Consider the following 21,364-nt stretch of genomic DNA (forward strand, 5'->3'; position numbering starts at 1 on the left):
AGGGTGGGGCGGACCGACCACGCCCTCAGTTCCATCTCACCGCCGCGTGGTCTGGGTCGGAGCCTCTCGTCTCATCTCTCACTTAACTAAAAAGTCTTTCTTTGTGTATGTGTGCATAGTTAATTTGCTGTTTTTACTGTAGTTTTAGTCGTAGTTGTTTTAGGATTTTAAGGACTTTGGGATGCCATTTATACCGGTCCCGCCCCCCCCTCCCCCAAGCACCCAGGCCTGGGTACTGGGTTATGCAGAAGATGCAGGGGTTCAAGATCTGCACCTCCTGCCTGGCTCATTCTCGGTCAGTGACTAGGCAGCGCTGCCCTTGCTGCTTGTCCAAAGCCCACATTGCTTCCAGGTGCCATATCCACCTCTCCTTCCCAAGCTGTACCCGGGCAGGTCGGGCTCTCCGCCTCAAGAACCACCTTATGGAGGTTGCCATGAGGCTGCAGTCATGTCCAGGCCTGGGATTCCCCCCCGCCCCCCAGTACATCAGCCTGAGAAACCCAGGAGTGCGCCTCCTGCCACGGAGACCCAGTGCGGTTCGGCCGGGACCAGTGCTATGGACCCATGCTGGGGCCTAGTCGTGAGGCTGGGAAGCATGCGCGTAAGCATGGCAGGGAATCTTCGTCCAGGCCCAAGAAAGAAAGCGCCTTCCACGAGTTCCAGCCACAGGGAAGCGGCTTGTTCCAAGGCTCACAAGCACAAGAAGTCACAGAGAGTGTCGGATCTGCCAGTTCTATCCACCGAGCCACATACGCCTTCCAGGTCGGCACCCGCGAGTCAAGGGAACCTTCGGTTCCAAGGCAGTGCTCCGTTCTGGCTCTGGTTCCGACTGGATCACGTACCGCTGATGCTGGGGAGGCTAGAGTCAGCACTCGGGCCTCATGAACTCTTTGCTTCGGAGGAGGCGAGATGTCCACATCTTCCATTTCAGCCGGTGCCTGGGGATGTACCCTCTCCTACCCTGGACTTACCTTCTTCGGGTTTTGTTTCCCCTATACAGTTCCGCCGGTATCACCATCCGACTTCTCAGCGATGGAGGATTCAGATAGAGGGCAGGGACTGCTCCTCCCCTACCGTCGATATGAATAGCCGAAGGCTCCACCAACTCCGTGGCAATACCCTCTGTTTCCCCAAGAAAGGAGCCTCTGGTGCCCAGTTCCTTGGGGCCCTCCGCACCATCCGACGGATCCATCTCCTTGGCCATACTGAGGGTCCTGGCCTCCGTATCCACCTCTGGAACCTTCCCATTCAGCAAGGGAAGAGTCCCGCATCTCTCCTCTCCAGCCAGGGGTGCTGGAACAGGTTTTACAGTGGGGGTGCTGAGAGCCATTGAACCAAACTGTAAACCCTGGATATGATGGGAACCACTTCAAGCCTGGGCGTGCTGCAGCTCCCCTGCACCCGTAGGTCCAGCAGCTACGGCTCCAGCTGTTACTGAGTAGGCGTTCGGAACCGGTGTTGGAGGATGAGCCACTCAGCCTGGCTCCAACAGTACTTCAGGAACAGGAGCAGTTCCCTTTGTCCTCTCCAGACACCGCTGTGTCTTCAGTTCCCTCCTCACTCCCGGCTGACAACCAGTTCGAGGACCGGTTACGCAGAGTGTCTGAGGCCCTCCCCATTCCACCAAAGGAGGTACAGGACAAACAACACCACCTTCTTGACACCTTCCATGCCTTGGTACCAACCAGCGTGCCTCTACTGATCCATGATGCCATTCTCCAACCAACCCGAGCTGTCTGGCACACTCCAGCCGCTTGTGTACCCACCCCCAAGGGGGCAGAGAAGAGGTACTATGTACTGGTGAAGAGGTCTGAGTTTCTGTTTTCGCACCCCACCACCCAATTCCCTCGTGATACAAGCAGTGATGGAGCAGGCCAGGCAAGAACACCCCACTCCCCCCAGCAGACAAGGAGGGTAAGTGACTGGACCTCTTGGGTCGCAAAGTCTTCTCGTCCAGCCTTCAATTCCGGATTTCCAATTACCTGGCAATATTTGCTAAATGTGACTTTATAACTTATGGCAAGTTGGTGGACTTTGCAGACAAGCTTCCCAGGAGGCTTCTGCCTGCTTTCAGACTATCTTAGAGCAGTGGTTCTCAGCCAGGGGTATGTGTACCCCTGGGGGTATGCAGAAATCTTCCATGGGGTACATCAACTCATCTAGATATTTGCCTAGCTTTACAACAGGCTACATAGCAAAGTCAGTACAAACTAAAATTTCATACAATGACTTGTTTATACTGCTCTATATACGATATACTGAAATGTAAGTCCAATATTTATATTCCAATCGATTAATTTTATAATTATATAGTAAAAATGAGAAAGCTGACAATTTTTCAGAAACAGTGTGCTGAGACACTTTTGTATTTTTATGTCTGATTTTTGTAAGCAAAGTAGTTTTCAAGTGAGGTGAAATTTGGGGTACACAAGACAGATCAGCCTCCTCAAAGGGGGACAGTATCATAGAATCATAGAATATCAGGGTTGGAAGGGACCCCAGAAGGTCATCTAGTCCAACCCCCTGCTCGAAGCAGGACCAATTCCCAGTTAAATCATCCCAGCCAGGGCTTTGTCAAGCCTGACCTTAAAAACCTCTAAGGAAGGAGATTCTACCACCTCCCTAGGTAACGCATTCCAGTGTTTCACCACCCTCTTAGTGAAAAAGTTTTTCCTAATATCCAATCTAAACCTCCCCCACTGCAGCTTGAGCCTCCCCCACTGCAGTAGCCTGGAAAGGTTGAGAACCACTGTCTTAGAGGAGGACAGATTCATTGGGAGGGTGACATTCCAGGCCTCGGTGGATGTGGCAGACACCTCTTCGTGCACAGTGGCTATGGGGACGTCAGGAGGAGGAATACCTCAGAGGATCTCCCTTTTGATGAATCTCATCTCTTCAGCTAGAAAACCGACCATTCCCTCCACTCCCTCAAGGATTCCAGAGTCACGCTATGATCGTTGGGTATTTACATACTAGCACCCAAGCACAAGTTCTTCCACCTGCTGCCGAGGATTCAGAACACCCCAGTTCTTCCATCAACCGCCGATGAGCCTCCTCGCACATGACAGAAGACCTAACGGCCCCGCCCTCCAGGCTCCCCATCACAGCCTTCCACGTCTCATGCTCAGTCTTCGCAAAAGCGATATTTTGGAGGGCACCAAGAGAGCTGCCTCCCACCGTGCACCTGACCCACCCCGTCTGGGGAGCGCCTAGCACTCCTTTTACCAGCTTGGTGTGCGATAGCAAAGGATAAGTAGGTCCTGGATGTCATTTGACATGGCTGTACAATCGAGTTCATGATGCTACCTCACCCGCGCCCCCATCTCAGGGACCACTCTCACGGCAGTATCCTCGCCCTAGAGGTGGATTCCTTACCGCAGAGGGGAGCGGTAGAACCTGTTCCGATGACTTCTTAGGGCGCAGGATTCTATTCCACGTATTTCCTCGTACCCAAGAAGAATGGCGGATGGAGACCAATTGTGGACCTGCGTCTTCTCAATCAGTTCCTACACGAGCCCAGGTTTCATATGCTCACCTTAGCAGCCATCATACCGTCGCTGGAAAAAGGCCAGTGGTTTACGGTTCTCAATATGCAGCATGCCCATTTTCATATAGACCTCCACCCAACCCACAGAAGGTTCCTGAGGTTTGCGGTAGGCCATCGACGCTTCCAATTCAGGGTCTTACCATTTGGACTTATCGCTGTTCTGTGGGTTTTTGGTTTTTTTTGTAGTGGAGACCCACCTCCAATGTCAGGGGGCCCTGCCTCGACGATTGGCTGCTAGCAGCGGCACGCAAAAGGGAAGCTCGAGCCTCAACCTCCATGCTGCTCAGACTCCTCCCCTCCCTTAGGGTGAGCGTTAACATTGAAAAATCGACTTTGGATCCCACACAGTCACTAGAATTCATAGGAGCCCGCATGATGCAATCTCAGCACAAGCCTACCTACCAAGAGCTGATTGCCAAGGTGGTCACCAGTCCTTCTGTTACCGTCCAGACTTGCCTTTCCCTCCTTGGCCATGTGGTGGCTTGCATGTCCGTCACCGCCTTCGCTCATCTTTGCCTTCGCTGACTCTAGCTGTGGCTCCAAAGGGTCTATTCTCCCTTGCTACATACCATGGGCCTCTTGTTGACACTCCCCCTCCCCCCGCCCCCCAGAGTTACTCTTCTCCCTCCACTGGTGGATGGACCTGGGTCACTCTGCACCGGGAAACCCTTCCTTCCATCCTTTCAGAGCACAATTCGCCATCGTCATGGATTCGCCAGATGAGGCATCCACATGGGCGAACATGTGACATGGGAGTTGGGCTGCTTGGGAATCCAGGATGCTCATCAACATCCTGGAGCTTCGGGTGATGTGAAGGGCGTGCCGCGTATTTCTCGCCTCCGTTTGCTCCCGTCATGTTCTTGTCATGTCAGAAGTGACATGTCACCACCATTTATTACATCCACAAACAAGGGGCCCGTGGCACCAGCGCTCTGTGTGGAAGTGGTTTGTCTATGGGACTGGTGCATCGCCTACTAGATCCTGTTGTCAGCAGCCTGTCTTCCCAAGACTCAGAACGTGATTGCCAACTCTCTGAGCAGGAAATTCATGGCCGAACACAAATGGGCACTGCACAACACTTGAGCCAGCGACATTGTCGCCCGATGGGAGACTCCAACCAGGGACCTCTTTGCCTCCCACACCAACAGCAGATGCACCCCGTACTGCTCCAGAGTGGGCCTCCGCGACCATTCCCAAGGTGATGCCCTCGTCCTCTGCCAGTTGGACCGGACCCCGTACAACTTTGCCCCACAACTGCTCCTGACTCACATCCTCCACAAGATCAGGTGGGAGAGGGTCACAGTTATTCTAATTGCTCCATTTTGGCTTCGCCAGTTCTGGTTTCTCCTGCTCCACATGTCAGCGTGTCCCCCACCCCCGCTTCTACTGCCAATGTTCCCGGAACTGCTCGCACAACACAGCGGTAGGATCAGGCATCCCAATCCACAGACACTCCCCCTAAAAGCTTGGTTTTCGGGTGGGCATCTTCACAAGAATGGGACTGTTCGTCGGCAAGGCACGACATCCTTTCTAGTAGCAGGAAAGAGGCCATGAGGCTCCTATCAGGCCAAGTGGAAGCGTTTCCCCTCAAGGGCCCGGCAGAGGGGTTTTTCCCCTGAGGATGTGGATGTTCCCCTTCTTTTGGACTGCCCTCTGTCCCTGAAGGCATCGGGCAACTCCATCTGTGCCTTCCATCCCCTGTGGAGGGGCAGTATGTCTTTATGCACCCCTTGACTGGCAGGTCTTGGAAATGCTTCCTTCGGACCTGTCCACCTGTTCAACCTATCGCCCCCCAATGGGATCTCACCCTCGTCCTCTCACCCTCAGTGAAATCACCCTTCAAACCTCTGGCCTCCTGCTCCCTGTCTCTCCTTTCCATGAAGGCCACCTTCCTGGTAGTTATTACTACCCATCTCACGGTAGGCAAACTGGGGGCCATGACAGTGGATCCCACGTTCCTTAAGGACAAGGTTTCTCTGTGTCTGCACCCAAGTTTCTGCCAAAGGTTGTATCCTGTTTTCATGTCAACCAGCCCGTACGCTTACCTGCCATCTTTCCGAAGCCTTGCGCCTCAGCAGCAGAGCGGCACCTTCACTCCCTTGACCATTCAGCAAGACTCCTAGATTGTTTATGGCGATAGCTGACAGGATTAAGGGGCAGGCGATCTCCACACAGAGGATCTCTAAGTGGGTTTCGGCGCACATTACCCTCTGCTATCGGCTGTCAGGACTGTCTCTGCCCCTTGGGGTACGAGCCCATTCCACAAGAGCACAAGCATCGGCTACGGCCACGTTTCACGACATGCCACTTACAGACATGTGGGGTGGCCCCGTGGAGCTCGGTACGAACCTTCTCTTCTCATTACACCTTGGTGTGAGACTCTGCAACGGATGCCTCGTTCGGCACAGCTGTTCTCCATTCCACAGTTCTGTCCTCTTCCTCGCACCCTCCTCCTGACTGGGTGCTGCTTGTTAATCACCCTCAAGGGAACACAATAGAGACCGTCACTTGAAGGAGGAGGAGGTTACTTACCTGTAACTGGAGGTTCTTCGAGAGGTGTGGTCCCTATCTGAATTCCAGTCCCACCCTCCGTCCCCTCTGCTGCGGGTCTGTGCCATTTGCAGTGGAGAAGGAACTGAGGGCGCAGTCAGTCCACTCTGCCCTTTATCACCTCAAACTAAACCATGAGGCTGAGCAGAGGCGCATGTGCGGACCAACGAATGCTACTGCTTCCAAAATCTCCAGCCCTGACACATGGCGCATGCGTATAACCTTCAGTGGAATTCAGATAGGGACCACACATCTCAAAGATCCTCCAGTTACTGGTATGTAACCTCCTCTTCTTCATCTAGTCTGACCTCCTGCACATCACAGGCCACAGAACCTCCCCCACCCACCCTGTAATAGACCCAGAACCTCTGGCTGAGTTACTGAAGTCCTCAAATCTTGATTTAAAGACTTCAAGTTACAGAGAATCCACCATTTATATTCGTTTAAACCTGCAAATGACCCGTGCCCCATGCTGCAGAGGAAGATGAAAAACCCGCAGAGTCTCTACCAATCTGACCTGGGGGAAAATTCCTTCCTGACCCCAAATACATCAATCAATGGACCCTGAGCATGTTCGCAAGACCCATGAGCCAGACACCTGGGAAAGACTTCTCTGTAGTAACTCAGAGCCCTCCCCATCTCTGGCTATTGGGGATATTTGCTACCAGCAGTCACAGATGGGCCACATGGCATTGTAGGCAGTCTAACCAACCATCCCCTCCATAATCTTACCAAGCTCAGTCTTGAAGCCAAGTAGGACTTTTGCCCTGCACTGCTCCCCTTGGAAGGCTGCTCGAGAACTTCACTTCTCTGACGGTTAGAAACCTTTGTCTAATTTCAAGCCTAAACTTGTTGATGGCCAGTTTATATCCATTTGTCCTAGTGTCCGTATTGGCCCTTAACTTAAATAACTCCTCTCCCTCCCTCTATTTATCGCTCGGATGTGTTTATAGAGAGGAATCACATCACCCCTCAGCCTTCGTTTGGTTAGGCTAAACAAGGCAAGCCTTCTCTCACAAGGTAGGTTTTCTGTTCCTCGGATCATCCTAGTAGCCCTTCTCTGCACCTGTTCACATTTGAATTCATCTTTCTTGAACATGGGACTCCAGAACTACACAGAGTATTCCTGATAAGGTCTCGCCAGTGCCTCGTATAATGGTACTAACACTTCCCTGTCTCTACTGGAAATACCTCACCTGATGCATCCTAGGATTGTGTTAGCCTTTTTCACAGCTGCATCATACATAGTCCTCCTGGGATTAACCAATACACCCAGGTCTTTCTCCTCCTGTGTCACTTCCAACTGGTAAGTCCCCAGTTTATAGCAAAAATTCTTGTTGTTAGTCCCTAAGTGCCTGACCTTGCACTTTGCACTATTCAATAATATCCCATTTCTATTATTCCAGTTTTCAATGTCATCAAGATCTTCTTGTGCGATATTCCGCTCCTCCTCTGTGCTGGCAATACCTCCCTTCTGCCCAGAGCCCATGGCCCTGGGCACTGCCTTGGCTCATGCCCCTGAGTCATAGAATCATAGGACTGGCAGAGACCTCGAGAGGTCGTCTAGTCCGGTCCCCTGCACTCGTGGCAGGACTGAGTATTATCTAGACCGTCCCTGTCAGGTGTTTGTCTAACCTGCTCCTAAAAACCTCCAGTGAATGAAATTCCACAACCTCCCTAGGTAATTTATTCCAGTGCTTAACCACCCTGACAGGAAGCTTTCCTAATGTCCAACCTAAACCGCCCTGGCTGCAATTTAAGCCCATCGCTTCTTGTCCTGTCCTCAGAAGTTAGAGAACAATTTTTTCCCCCTCCTCCTTGTAACAAGCCTTTTATGTACTTGAAACCTGTTATCATGTCCCCTCTCAGCCTTCTCTTCTCCAGACTGAAAGAATTGGGTTTGTTCAATCTTCCCTCATCGGTCATGTTCTCTAGACCTTTCATCATTTTCATTTCTCTGCCCTGTCCCAGGGCAGGTGGGAAGGAGGTGAGGGCCAATGTTGTGTCATTTAGTGGCCTCAAGTGTGTTGCTGCAGGATGAACGCCAGCCGTAGCACTGGTTTCAGAGTAGCGGCCGTGTTAGTCTGTATTCGCAAAAAGAAAAGGAGGACTTGTGGCACCTTAGAGACTAACCAATTTATTTGAGCATAAGCTTTCGTGAGCTACAGCTCACTTCATCGGATGCATACTGTGGAAAATACAGAAGATGTTTTTATACACACAGACCATGAAAAAATGGGTGTTTACCACTACAAAAGGTTTTCTCTTCCCCCACCCCACTCTCCTGCTGGTAATAGCTTATCTAAAGTGATCACTCTCCTTACAATGTGTATGATAATCAAGGTGGGCCATTTCCAGCACAAATCCAGGGTTTAACAAGAACGTCGGGGGGTGGGGGGGGAAGGAATAAACAAGGGGAAATAGGTTACTTTTTATAAGAACTCAACCATTCCCAGTCTCTATTCAAGCCTAAGTTAATTGTATCCAATTTGCAAATTAATTCCAATTCAGCAGTCTCTCGTTGGAGTCTGTTTTCAAAGTTTTTTTGTTGAAGGATAGTCACTTTGAGATCAGAAATCGAGTGACCAGAGAGATTGAAGTGTTCTCCGACTGGTTTTTGAATGTTATAATTCTTGACATCTGATTACCAGCAGGAGAGTAGGGTGGGGGGAGAGAAAACCTTTTGTAGTGATAAACACCCATTTTTTCATGGTTTGTGTGTATAAAAACATCTTCTGTATTTTCCACAGTATGCAGCCGATGAAGTGAGCTGTAGCTCACGAAAGCTTATGCTCAAATAAATTGGTTAGTCTCTAAGCCGTAGCACTGTGAGGCCATGCTGCTGGCCAGCGCAGTGGGGCCATTGAGGTTCCAGATGCCAGGCTGAGGCTGGAAGGGAGAAGCCTGAGGCCGTGCTGGGGCCATGATGCCCCCTGTGCCAGCAGGTTTGGGCTTATGGAGTTCAGACGGGGAGCCCCTGGGGAGCAGGACCCTATCACTCTCCAGGCCTGGGTGTCAGGGGAGGGCAGCCTGGCCTGGCCTGCCCTGCAGGGGGCCCAGCCATTGTGAGGCTCAGGGCCTGTGGATGGCAGCTACGAGGCGCTGGGCATCTCACCTTGCCAGGCCTGCATGTTCTGTGGGCTGGGGCCAGGCTGCCCCGGGAGCCTCCTGCAGTGCGGAGGGCTCCGTAGGGGCCAGGCCCTGCAGGCGAACACCTGGGCTCACTGTGTGACCCCAAACCCAGCCCGCAGGGGGGCCGCTCGCTCAGCTGGGGTAGAACCAGACGCCGGGGCTGCCTGGCTCCCATGAACCGAGGAGGGAAGCGGGGCCCTGGGATCGCCTGCCGGGGAGCCTTGGGCTGGGAGCCCCTGGTGTACTGAGCCCGTGGCTGATGTGAGGCTGGGGTGGGGACACACACACACTCTCACTCCCTCTTCCCCTCTCCCCTCCTCTCTCCCTCTTCCTCTTCCAAGGAGATTGCAGCGCTTGGCACGGAGCTGCAGCTGCCAGTTGCTCCTACCCTTGGGAGTGCAGCCCTCACCCAGGGAAATGGCTGGTGTGGATACAGGGTTATCGTTGTCCCATGCCAAGTCCCACCCTCCTCCTTGCCTGCTGGCACCTTACCTCTGCCCCCACCAACCAGCGCCCTCCCACTGCCCCCCAAGACCCCCAGCCAACTGGCCTAGCAGCCGACGCCCTCCCTCTGCCCCTGCTAACCAATGCACTTTCTCTGCTCCCCACTCATCTGGCCCCCCATGCCAAGGGCTGCCCCAGACCTATGAGCCTGGAGACCATCTCTCCTGTGTTGTCAGTGCCCCCCTGCTGGACCCAGGTGTGGGGGAGAAGGGTGGGGACAGCCTGTGGGGATAATAGCAGGAGAGACTGACAGTGGGGAACAAAGACAGGAGCCCAAGAGGAAGGGTGGAAGCAGGGCGGGTAGGGACGGACTGGGAGCACAGGGGCAGAAGGGTTTATAACTACTACAGCCTCCTCCCCTCCCCTCCGCTGCCTGCAATGGAACCCAGGAGTCCTGAGTCTCACCAGTCCTCTGCTGTCAGCAAATAGTAGTGACACCTAATGGCAAGTGTGAATCTCACCCCCCTCTGGTGGCTGGTCCACATGGAGGATAACAGTCTCCTACTAGGTTTCAGAGTAGCGGCCGTGTTAGTCTGTATTCGCAAAAAGAACAGGAGTACTTGTGGCACCTTAGAGACGAACCAATTTATTTGAGCATGAGCTTTCGTGAGCTACAGCTCACTACTACCAGTGACCCTATTAGCTCAAAAGGCAGCGCGCCTTGCGGTGGATGTAAAGGTCTCAGCCTGACCTGTGATCCAGGAAGGGCTCAGTTCAGTTCAGTCCCATAGGATGGGACTCAAGTTTTCAGTTTGCCTTTATAAACACTTAGGAGATGACATACACACACACTCACTACAAAAAGTTTGCTGTTGCAAAGTCAAACGCTTGGAAACTCTGGATTTCCAGTTGGCCACGTGTGACCAAAATGGGAATTTTCTGTAATATTTGTATGAATGATGTGCATGGCAGTGATTTATTTGACTTGGTATTGCTGCCCAGTTGGTGCCAAAGGGTTAAAATGCTCGTGGGGCAGAGCAGGAGATATGAAGGGCTGGTGATTAAGGACTGGCTGAGACCCATAGAGGATCCGGAGAGACAGAGCATGTGAACTCAGCAGGGCTCTGCTGGAGGGCAACAATGGGCTGAGGTCCCAGGTGTTAGTCTTAAGAGCTGAGCTCACAGGGCCAGAGCTCTTAGGCCAGGTGTACATTACCACTTACTTCGGTATAACTTATGGCGCTCAGGGATGTGAATAAGCCACCCCCCTGAGTGACACAAGTTACACCAGCCTAAGCTCTCTCCCCTCAGCAGAGACACTCTTCACCAGATGCACCGATGTAGCACTTCTAGCCTTAAATCTTACCTGGCACTTTAGAGAGCCAAGGTGGATCATAGAATCATAGCATATTAGGGTTGTAAGGAACCTCAGCAGGTCATCTAGTCCAGCCCCCTGATCGAAGCAAGACCAATCCCCAACTAAATCATCCCAGCCAGGGCTTTGTCAAGCCTGACCTTAAAAACCTCAAAGGAAGGAGATTCCACCATGTCCCTAGGTAACCCATTCCAGTGCTTAACCACCCTCGTAGTGAAAAAGTTTTTCCTAATATCCAACCTAAACCTCCCTCACTGCAACTTGAGACCATTACGCCTTGTTCTGTCATGAGATGAGGTCATATGTTTTATTAGACCAACTTCTGTTGGTGAGAGAGACAAGCTTTTGAGCGACACAGAGCTCTTCTTCAGGGCTGGGAAAGGTTCTGAGGGTCACAACTAAATAAAAGGTGGACCAGATTGTTTGGCATAAGTAGTTAACACACATTTTATTGTAGCTGTGTGGTTCTTAGGATATTGTCTCTCCATGTTCTAAGAGACCGTTCAAGGTGAAGTGGCCCGTGTAGCCCTGTAGGCAGAGGATAAAAAAGGGGGGTTAGTGGGTTACAGATTGTTGAAATAAGCCATAAATCCAGGGTCTTTATTAAGTAAAGTTATGAATTTAAGCTCTCAGGCTCATCTTTTGAAAGGGTTGTGCGGGGTTCCTGGGAGCAAGGACTGGGAGGTCAGATACGGAGTGATCATTCTGTGAAATGTGCACCCACGGGTGATGTGCTGTTTGTCTTTTATCAGTTTTCTTTGTGAGTTCATTTGAGAGCGCAGAGATTGTCTGGTTTCATCCGCATTATTATTTTTGGGGCTTTTAGTGCACTGGATGATGTTACACCATGTATTGTGCTAGGCATGTCCAGGACCCATGGACCTTGAAAGGTGTGTTGTGTGGAGTAGTGAACATCATAGCAGTGGAGCTATGGGTGTGGGTTTGGTATCTGTTGTTCTGGCAGGGTCTGGTGCCACTTGGTATTGGTCTGTCCTGCTCTGTGGGGAACTTGACTGGACACCCCACAGTGGACAAAACCACACACTTGATCATTACATGGCTTGCATCAGGGGAAAAAAATGGCTCTGCAATCAACAATCACATCCACCCCAATCTCTCCATTGCTGAGAGGACAAGATCAGATAGTGATCAGACCAGCAGATAGAGTAAGGCCAACCGACAGCTCTCTGGCACCAGCTACTATAAAGTACTCAAAGAAGACGCCACATCACAATTCACCCAGGAATTTAAGGAGATCATCAAATTCTTCCCCAAACAACTCCAAGAGAAACTCTACAACTTCATCCCCCGCAAACCCACCCCAGGGACCTTCTGTGTGCTTCCCAAGATGCACAAATGAGGGAACTCAGGCAGACCCATCAGCCCTGACACTCTTTCTGAAGGAATATCAGAACCCATAGAAACCGCCCTCAAACCACTCAGTACACAAAGGCCCGGCTTCCTCCAAGGAACAATAGACTTCCTCCAGAAATTCTGCAACAGTAACAGCCTCCCTTTGAACACCACCCTTGTCACCATGTATGTCACCTCCCAATACACCAATATCCCTCACAGTGATGGCATAGGTGCTTGTCTCAATATCTACAAGACACTGGACAGCCCTCAGCTGTCCATCCCAAGCACATCACCAACCTCATCCCTTTCATCCTCACCCAGAACAGTTATCATTCAACAACACTTTGTCAAAAACCATGGGAACAGCCATGGGTGCTCGGATAGTTCCCCAATATGCCAACCTCTTCATGGGGCACCATGGAGAAGAATTTCTGGAGAAGTGCTCCACAAAAGCCAATAATATACCTGAGATACATGCATGATATTTTCATCCTCTGGACAGACAACCTAAAGTCCCTCATAGGTTTCCACCACAACTTCAGCAGCCACCACCCCATCCCCGCCCATTAAACTCTCTCTAGAATGTTCCCACACCAGAATCAACACCACAATCCGCTTCAGCAATGGAACCCTACAGCCAACTTTTCCTGAACACCACAATCCGCTTCAGCAATGGAACCCTACAGCCAACTATACACAAGAAACCCACGGGTCCCCACACGTACCTTCACAGATCCTGTAACAACCCCAAACACCAAGAAATCTGTTAGCTACTGCCAGGCTCTCAGATACCACAGAATATGCTGTGAAGAGAGTTCAGGATACACACCTTAACACACCCAAAACCACCTTCATCAAACAAGGACACTCCACCAGGGAAGTAGATCCCACCATGGAACGGGTCACCCAAATACCCCAAGAGAACCTTTTCAGCACAGAAATAAATCCCGCTCTGACCGCATACCCCTAGTTGTCACCTACCATCCCACACTGGCATCCATATGGGTATCATTAAATAACTACAATCTGTACTCTGTGGGGATCCCACCCTGAAAGAAATCTTTCCCGAAGCTCCTCTTCTGGCCTTCAAACACCCCCACAGCCTCTCCAAGCTCATCATCACAGGCAAGCTCGCCACAGAGCAGGACCCACCAACTCAAAACAGCGCCAGACCCTGCCAGAACAACAGATGCAAAACCTGCAGCCATATTTCCACCGCTACAATGATCCCCACAACACACCTTTCCAGATCCATGGATCCTACACGTCTATCACAACGTGTGCACTAAATGCCCCAATAATTACTATGCGGGTGAAACCAGAAGGTCACTGAGCTCTCAAATGAACTCACACAGGAAACTGATAAAAGACAAAAACACCCATGGCTGTGGGGAAACACTTTTCACAGCACGGTGACTCTTTATCTGAACTCTCCTTCCTCGTCCTCAAAGGAAACTTCCTCAACACTTTTGAAAGGCTAGCCTGGGACCTTTAGTAAAGTTATGAATTGACACCAAAAGTCATGATCTCAATAAGGACACTGGGTTTATGACCTACTACAATAATGTGTCACCCACTAACCTCCTTTTTGTCCTATGGCTACATGGGTGTTAACAGGAGCGGCCCGATCTGTGGGGTGCTGGGGGGTGGTGCCCAGCCTGCGGGCCTGTGGGGTGCTGTGTGCTGCCCACCCCATGGTGCTGGGCAGGAGATGTCAACTTGCAGGGCTGTAGGGTACTGGGAAGGAGGTGTCTGGCCTGCGGGGCCGTGGGGTGCTGAGCGCTGGGCCCCCCGTGGTGCTGGGGGGGGTGACCGGCCTGCGGGGCTGTGGGGTGCTGAGCGCTGGGCACCCCCGGTCTGCAGGCTGCGCTGCCGGTGTCCATCTGCAAGCTCTTTGTGCCAAGTTGCTCTGAGCTGTCTGAGCGGGTAAATGCGATCGGCTCCTTGGGCCCGGCCTGCCCCCCTTCGCTGGGGACAGCAGCTCTGAGAGCACAGGGACATTCAGGGCACATTGGGGGGAGGCCATGACGGGCTCAGGCTGGGATTTGGGGGTGTCTTTACTGTACTAATATAGGGAGCTTGTAGCACTGAGGGGCGAGGGCTGTGAGGGTTGTGGGGGACAGCAGCACTGTGTGGAGAGGGGTTTTGTGTTGTGTGGGGGCAGTGCCAGGTCTTGGGAGGAGGTGGGGGGCAGTGGCAGGTATGAGGGGGTGTGGGGGAAGGCAGGAGGCACTCTTGCTGTCTGGACTCTCCTGGTACTGCTTGTTGCCCCCTCCCTTCCCTGGCTGGGTGCAGCTGGGGCAGGGGACGGGAGAATCGATGGTGTCTCCTTGAAGCTGCAGATGTGGCTCCCGGGGGCTGGTGCGGGCTGCAGGACACGGCAAGGGCAGCGACTCTGAACAGGCTGGGCTCTGCACCACCCCTGCAGGCAGCCTCCCCTGCGGGGCCTGCTGCATCTCCCTACCCCCGGCTGCCCAGCACGACCCACCCCTGCTCCTCCAGCTGGGCCTGGCCCCAGAGTTCAGCAGGAGATTCCGGCTGCCGGGCCAGGCCTGGTGCCCCGAGTGGTGCCCGACCCCAGGGCTCGGCGGCGGAGGGCAGTTCTGGCTGCTGGGCCGGGCATTGTCACGGAGTCTCTGGGCGATGCTCTGGAACTGCTCCCTACGAAGCCAGTCAGGACTCTGGGGCAGTCGCCTTCCTGTGAGCAGCCTGTCTGCAGGACACACAGCTTCCACCTTCCTGGGTCTGACCTCAGAGCATTCAGCCTCCTCTGCCCCTCCGTGCACTTCCCACAGCGAGTCCGCCCAGGCGGGGCTCCTGGGGAAGCCAGAGGGTCCTGCCCCCCTTCTCCGCAGTCAGACGTGACTCTCAGCCAGCCAGTAAAACAGAAGTTTATTAGACGACAGGAACATGGTCTAAAACAGAGCTTGCAGGTGCAGAGAACGGGACCCCTCGGCTGGGTCCATTTTGGGGGGCAGTGACTCAGACAACCACGTCTGCACTTCACTCTATGTCCCCAGCCAGCCCCAAACTGAAACTCTCTCCAGCCCCTCCTCCTCTGGGCTTTGTCCCTGTCCCGGGCCAGGATGTCACCGAATTCCTTTGTTCTCCAACCCTTTAGCTCTCACCTTGCAGCGGGGAAGGGCCAGGCCATCAGTTGCCAGGAAACAGGGTGTCGACCATTCTCTGTGTCCAGACCCCTGTACACACCTGCCCTCTAGGGCTCTGCAATGATCATACACCCTTACCCCACCACCTAGATACTTAAGAACTGCATAGGGGGAACTGAGGCACCCCCACACTATTCAGAGGAAACATTAAGAACAGTCCCGCTTCGTCACATCTCTCCTCCCTTCGAGACCGAACTGAGCAGGGTCACTTTAGCCGGTGACCTGGGGAAGTTAGAAGCCACCAACATTCCCATGGATGCCCCAGCATCTCTCCCATTCCTTGGTGGGAGTTACACCAGGCCCTTCCAGTTTCACGCCCTCCCTTAGGTCGGGGTGGTCGATAGCACTCGCAGGCCGCATGTGGGAAGGTTTATATGGCCTGTGCCCTTTGGCCACCCCAAAACCCCAGGGGGTCAAACTGGGATTGGGTCTTCTCCCAGCGCTCCAGTCTGGAGGGCTGCAATTCGGTCTGTCTTGGTTAAGGGCCCCCATCTGGACCTGGGCCACATACTGTTCACTTACAGAACTAGCATGGAGACATTCCTTTCTCAACAACCTTGCCTCCCCAAAAAGCTGGCCAAACACAGCCACTTAGTTATAGGACTGTTCAACTTTCTTAACAGCTTTCACTCCGTCTGAGACCTTCTCAAAGCTCTCCACACTGGATCTTTCAACAGGAAAGTCAGTGGATCCATTCACAACAGAAAATTTCTGGCTGTTAGGAACAGAGACTTTCTTGATTAAATCACTTTCACACCCTTCAGTTGCAGTAAACTGCTTGCAAAGACTCCATGAGGATTCCTTTCCCTAGGGCTTTTCTATGCAACAATTCACCCCTCACAGAAATTCTGCTCTTACCCTCTTTACCTAGGGCTTGCTCTAGAGGAACACTTTCCTGAGCAACAACAGACTCTTTCTGGGTCTCACTTACATCCAGAATTACCTCTGGCCCATCAGGCGGATTCCTACACAATCCCCTTTCAGGCAAACTTACAGACTTCCTAGATAAAAGGTCAGAAGCATTCTCCTTCCCTTTACCACACACGAGCAACAGGCAAAATACAAGCACCAGAATTGTCTGGTCTCTGGGATTTTACATAGACACTGACTGGATGCGACCTAGTTACAGGGCCATTCTCCCGAGCAGACACAAACTTAGGACCATTCTCTTCCTGGGCTTTAGCTGAATCCAGAACAAACTCTGAGACAACTTCACTACCCTCAACCATCACAGGCTGAAAGACCCCTTCTGTCTGCTCCACAGACAAAGAAGAGCCGGACACACTTTCTCCTTTCCCAGACACACAGCTTGGGATCTCATTCCCCTTGTCCCGCACACAAGGCTGGTCACAGACAACTACTTGGAGATCAGGGTAGCTCCCTCCATAGGCAAGTCAATACCCCTGACAGACACAGGCACGTTTCCTTCACTGTCACAATTCTCCACCCAGCTAACAGGTAAGGTCCAGGGACACTCGTCTTCCACTCTCCTCGCCTTCCCCCACTGCTGACTAGACAAAGCCATCAGCTCATAAGGCTGCCTAGGTTCATCCAGACTTTTCTTACCAAGCACCTTGCCACTCCCAACAGATCCCCTGCCCTGCCTGTGTCTCCCCGCACTCAGCTGGGGTCTCAGCTCCCACTGTGCTCAGCGCTGCCCTTGCTGTCCCAGTGGGGGTAGGCAGCGAGCTCCCTGCTTTCCTCACAGCATCAGAGCCAGCGTGAGCCCCCTCTCCAGTGTGCAAGGGAGGCGGGGAGCCCCAGGGGTCTGGTTACACGCAGGCAGGTAGCCTGAGCCGAGCAGTTCCTCCCCCCTGCCAGCCAGGTCATCTGCATTTTCACTGACCATTTCCCTCTCCCCTGATTGTTTTCCCTGGATTCAAATTCAAACCCTTGGCCGTTACAGGAGCAGGGCCTGGATCCTGTCCCAAAGAGACACAGTCACCCCACAACAGGGTCTCACAGCTGGTATCCTGGAGCACCCCAACGGCCAGCCAGCCCCACCCCTCTTGTGTCTGCACAGGGATCTGGGCCATAGGCAGGGCGAGGGGCTTCGTCCCTGGGACCCTCACCCAGCTCACACAGCCCCTCAGCATCTGAGGCTGCACCACCCAGGGCCTGACAACGGTTCTCTCTGTCCCAGGATCTCGCCACCACAGAAATGTCTCCCCATTGACCATCACCTTCCACTCCCACTGGAGGTCCGAGGGGCCTGACCCCAGGAAACTCCACACAGACATATAGGTTGGGGTCAGGAGTGGGAGCCTGTCCACCTCCCCACCCACCTGGCTGACAGAGTCTATGGCCTTGGGACCCAGCAAGGGAGCTAGACACCGGGGCTTTTCCGCAGGGTCCCCCCGGTTCAAATCTCCAGCCTGCTCAAAGGCAGTGAGGTGGGCATCCATATCCCCCCTCCTTAACCAGGGGCAGCAATTTAGTCTCAAGGTTCCCTGCGGAACTGGCCCCCCAGGGTCTATCCCCACTCACCCCTGGGGGGTCCCCTATGCCTCTCCGCTCCACCACCGCCAGTTCATGCTGCTGCTGCTTCTGCAGCTATTTCTTGGACTCTCGCTGTCTCTCACAGTCCTCTTGCTCCCTCGGACTCAGCTCCAATCCCGTCCGTCTCCGATCCCCCGATGGGGAACCTGATCGTGAAGACCCCCGTCTGGTTGGGGACAGGAGTTTTCGGGATGCCTGGCTACCACTCCAGCTGCTCCCGGATCCTGCTATAGCCCCATTTGGGTCAGGAATCTGTTCCTTAGAGCGGTCATCCTCCTCCAGCTGCACGATTAACTGTGCTTTGGTGAACTTTCCAATGCTTAACACTCTCTTTTTGCAAAGGGTTACAATGTCCTTCTTAAGGAGACGGTGATAGGCCATCACTCCACTCTTCCCAAGTTGTTGTGGACTCACAGGCCCGTGTGCTCTCAGCTCCCCACGGTTTCCAGGGAGAACCCCAAGTATGCCAGCTTTCTCGAGGTCACCACCTCTTTGCCAGGGTCGAGCTGCAGACTCCTCTGCCCCTGGGACCGCTCGCTTCAATCCCCTGGGGAACCTTGTTACTGCAAAAGTCCTTTTCTCTCCCAGGACCAAGCCGCAGGCTCCTCCGTCCCTGAGACTGCTCACCGCAGTCCCCAGGGTGACCCCATTACTGCACAGTCCTTCTCGCTGGTCACACACTCCCAGGGGTTAACCGCCCCCCGAAACTGCTCCTCTCTGAGCCTTCAGCACGCCTGGTCCTTGTCAATCCCCCTTCGTTTTACTGCTCCCCAGTCACTTACTGCAGGAAGCGCCATCCACGGGGTGCAGTACCTCCCACCTCTGCCACCAGTTGTCACGGAGTCCCTGGGCGATGCTCTGGAACTGCTCCCCATGAAGCCAGTCAGGACTCTGGGGCAGTTGCCTTCCTGTGAGCAGCCTGTCTGCAGGACACACAGCTCACACAGCTTCCACCTTCCTGGATCTGACCTCGGAGCATTCAGCATCCTCTGCCCCTCCGTGCGCTTCACACAGCGAGTCCGCCCAGGCGGGGCTCCTGGGGAAGCCAGAGGGTCCTGCCCCCCTTCTCCACAGTCAGACGTGACTCTCAGCCAGCCAGTAAAACAGAAGTTTATTAGACGACAGGAACATGGTCTAAAACAGAGCTTGCAGGTGCAGAGAACGGGACCCCTCGGCTGGGTCCATTTTGGGGGGCAGTGACTCAGACAACCACGTCTGCACTTCACTCCATGTCCCCAGCCAGCCCCAAACTGAAACTCTCTCCAGCCCCTCCTCCTCTGGGCTTTGTCCCTGTCCCGGGCCAGGATGTCACCAGATTCCTTTGTTCTCCAGCCCTTTAGCTCTCACCTTGCAGCGGGGAAGGGCCAGGCCATCAGTTGCCAGGAAACAGGGTGTCGACCATTCTCTGTGTCCAGACCCCTGCGCACACCTGCCCTCTAGGGCTCTGCAATGATCATACGCCCTTACCCCACCACCTAGATACTTAAGAACTGCATAGGGGAAACTGAGGCACCCCCACACTATTCAGAGGAAACATTAAGAACAGTCCCACTTCGTCACAGGCATGGTGCCCCGAGCGCTGCCCATTGGAGCGTCCCTTGCTAGGGAGGTACTCCTGATCCCGTTCCCAGTTGGCCAGTGTCACGGAGTCCCTGGGCGATGCTCTGGAACTGCTCCCCATGAAGCCAGTCAGGACTCTGGGGTAGTCGCCTTTCTGTGAGCAGCCTGTCTTCAGGACACGCAGCTCACACAGCTTCCACCTTCCTGGGTCTGACCTCGGAGCATTCAGCATCCTCTGCCCCTCCGTGCGCTTCCCCCAGCGAGTCCGCTCAGGCGGGGCTCCTGGGGAAGCCAGAGGGTCCTGCACCCCAACTCCGCAGTCAGACGTGACTCTCAGCCAGCCAGTAAAACAGAAGGTTTATTAGACGACAGGAACATGGTCTAAAACAGAGCTTGCAGGTGCAGAGAACGGGACCCCTCAGCTGGGTCCATTCTGGGGGGCAGTGAGCCAGACAACCACGTCTGCACTTCACTCCATGTCCCAGCCAGCCCCAAACTGAAAACCCCTCCAGCCCCTCCTCCTCTGGGCTTTGTTCCTTTCCCGGGCCAGAAGGTCACCTGATTCCTTTGTTCTCCAACCCTTCAGCTCTCACCTTGCAGGGGGGGAAGGGCCCAGGCCATCAGTTGCCAGGAAACAGGGTGTCGGCCATTCTCTGTGTCCAGACCCCTTCACACACCTGCCCTCTAGGGCTCTGCAATGATCATACACCCTTACTCCACCCCCTAGATACTTAAGAACTGCCTAGGGGAAACTGAGGCACCCCCACACTATTCAGAGGAAACATTAAGAACAGTCCCACTTCGTCACAGCCAGTGCCCAGGAAGGGGGCTGGAGGGGGGGGACTGGAGGGCATCTTCCTGCCCTCCCTGTTGCCGTGTGCGGTGCCATCGTCCTGAGGCAGGATCCGGTTCGTTATGGTAGCACAGTGACTCCTCCACCCCACTGGGCTTTCCTGCTCAGCTGGGCACGTGGTACTCGGGACTGGAGAAACCATGGGGCTGGGGCCCCTGTGCTGACTTAACCCAGCTGTTGAGTGGCCGCAGCATGCCTTCGAACCCAAACGGTGCACTAGCCCCAGGAGGGGAGTGGGGTCTGGTGGCTAGAGCGGGGGACTGGGAGCCAAGACTCCTGGGTTCTCTCCCCAGCTCTGGGAGGGGAGTGGGGTCTGGCGATTAGAGCAGGAAGCTGGGAGCCAGGACTCTTTCCCCGCAGCGCCCGGTGCCCTCCTGCCCCCAGGCGACGCTGTCTCTCTCCCCTGCAGCACTCCACCCTGGCCAGCAGCCGCTCGGAGAAGGGCTCGTCGTGGTCCAGCCGGTCGCTGGGTGCACGCTGCCGGAACTCCATCGCCTCCTGCACCGACGAGCAGCCCCACATCGGCAACTACCGACTCCTCAAAACCATCGGCAAGGGCAACTTCGCCAAGGTCAAGCTGGCCCGGCACATCCTGACAGGCAGAGAGGTGAGGTTGCGGGGGCCACGGGGCAGCACTCTGTGGGGTTGGAGGCTATAGGGTGGTCATGGGGCAGCGCTCCAGTGAGGGCAGGGGCAATGGCTCAGCGCTGCAGAGGGCCATGGGGCAGCGCGCTAGGGAGGGCAAGTAAGGAATACGGGGCGGGGGGGGCCCATGGGACAGCGCTCCGGGGAGAGCAGGGGACGTGGGGAGCCACGTGGCAGCACTCCACGGAGGGTGGGGGACGTAGTGGGGCTCTCTGGAGTAGTGTAAACTGAGG

The 21,364-nt window shown here is 54.1% G+C and overlaps 1 protein-coding gene across 3 annotated transcripts in view; it reads left to right on the forward strand.

Moving 5' to 3' along the window:
- MARK4 (microtubule affinity regulating kinase 4) overlaps positions 1-21,364 on the forward strand; it is a 69,046-nt gene that overhangs the window by 10,950 nt on the left and 36,732 nt on the right. For all 3 annotated transcript variants that reach the window (XM_048834351.2, XM_048834350.2, XM_048834352.2), the window contains exon 2: positions 20,896-21,093. In XM_048834351.2, the coding sequence (XP_048690308.1) occupies positions 20,896-21,093 (198 nt within the window). The remainder of the gene's footprint in view (positions 1-20,895; positions 21,094-21,364) is intronic.

This window comes from Caretta caretta, chromosome 23 (assembly GCF_965140235.1).
Source record: "Caretta caretta isolate rCarCar2 chromosome 23, rCarCar1.hap1, whole genome shotgun sequence".
Taxonomy (NCBI): domain Eukaryota; kingdom Metazoa; phylum Chordata; order Testudines; family Cheloniidae; genus Caretta; species Caretta caretta.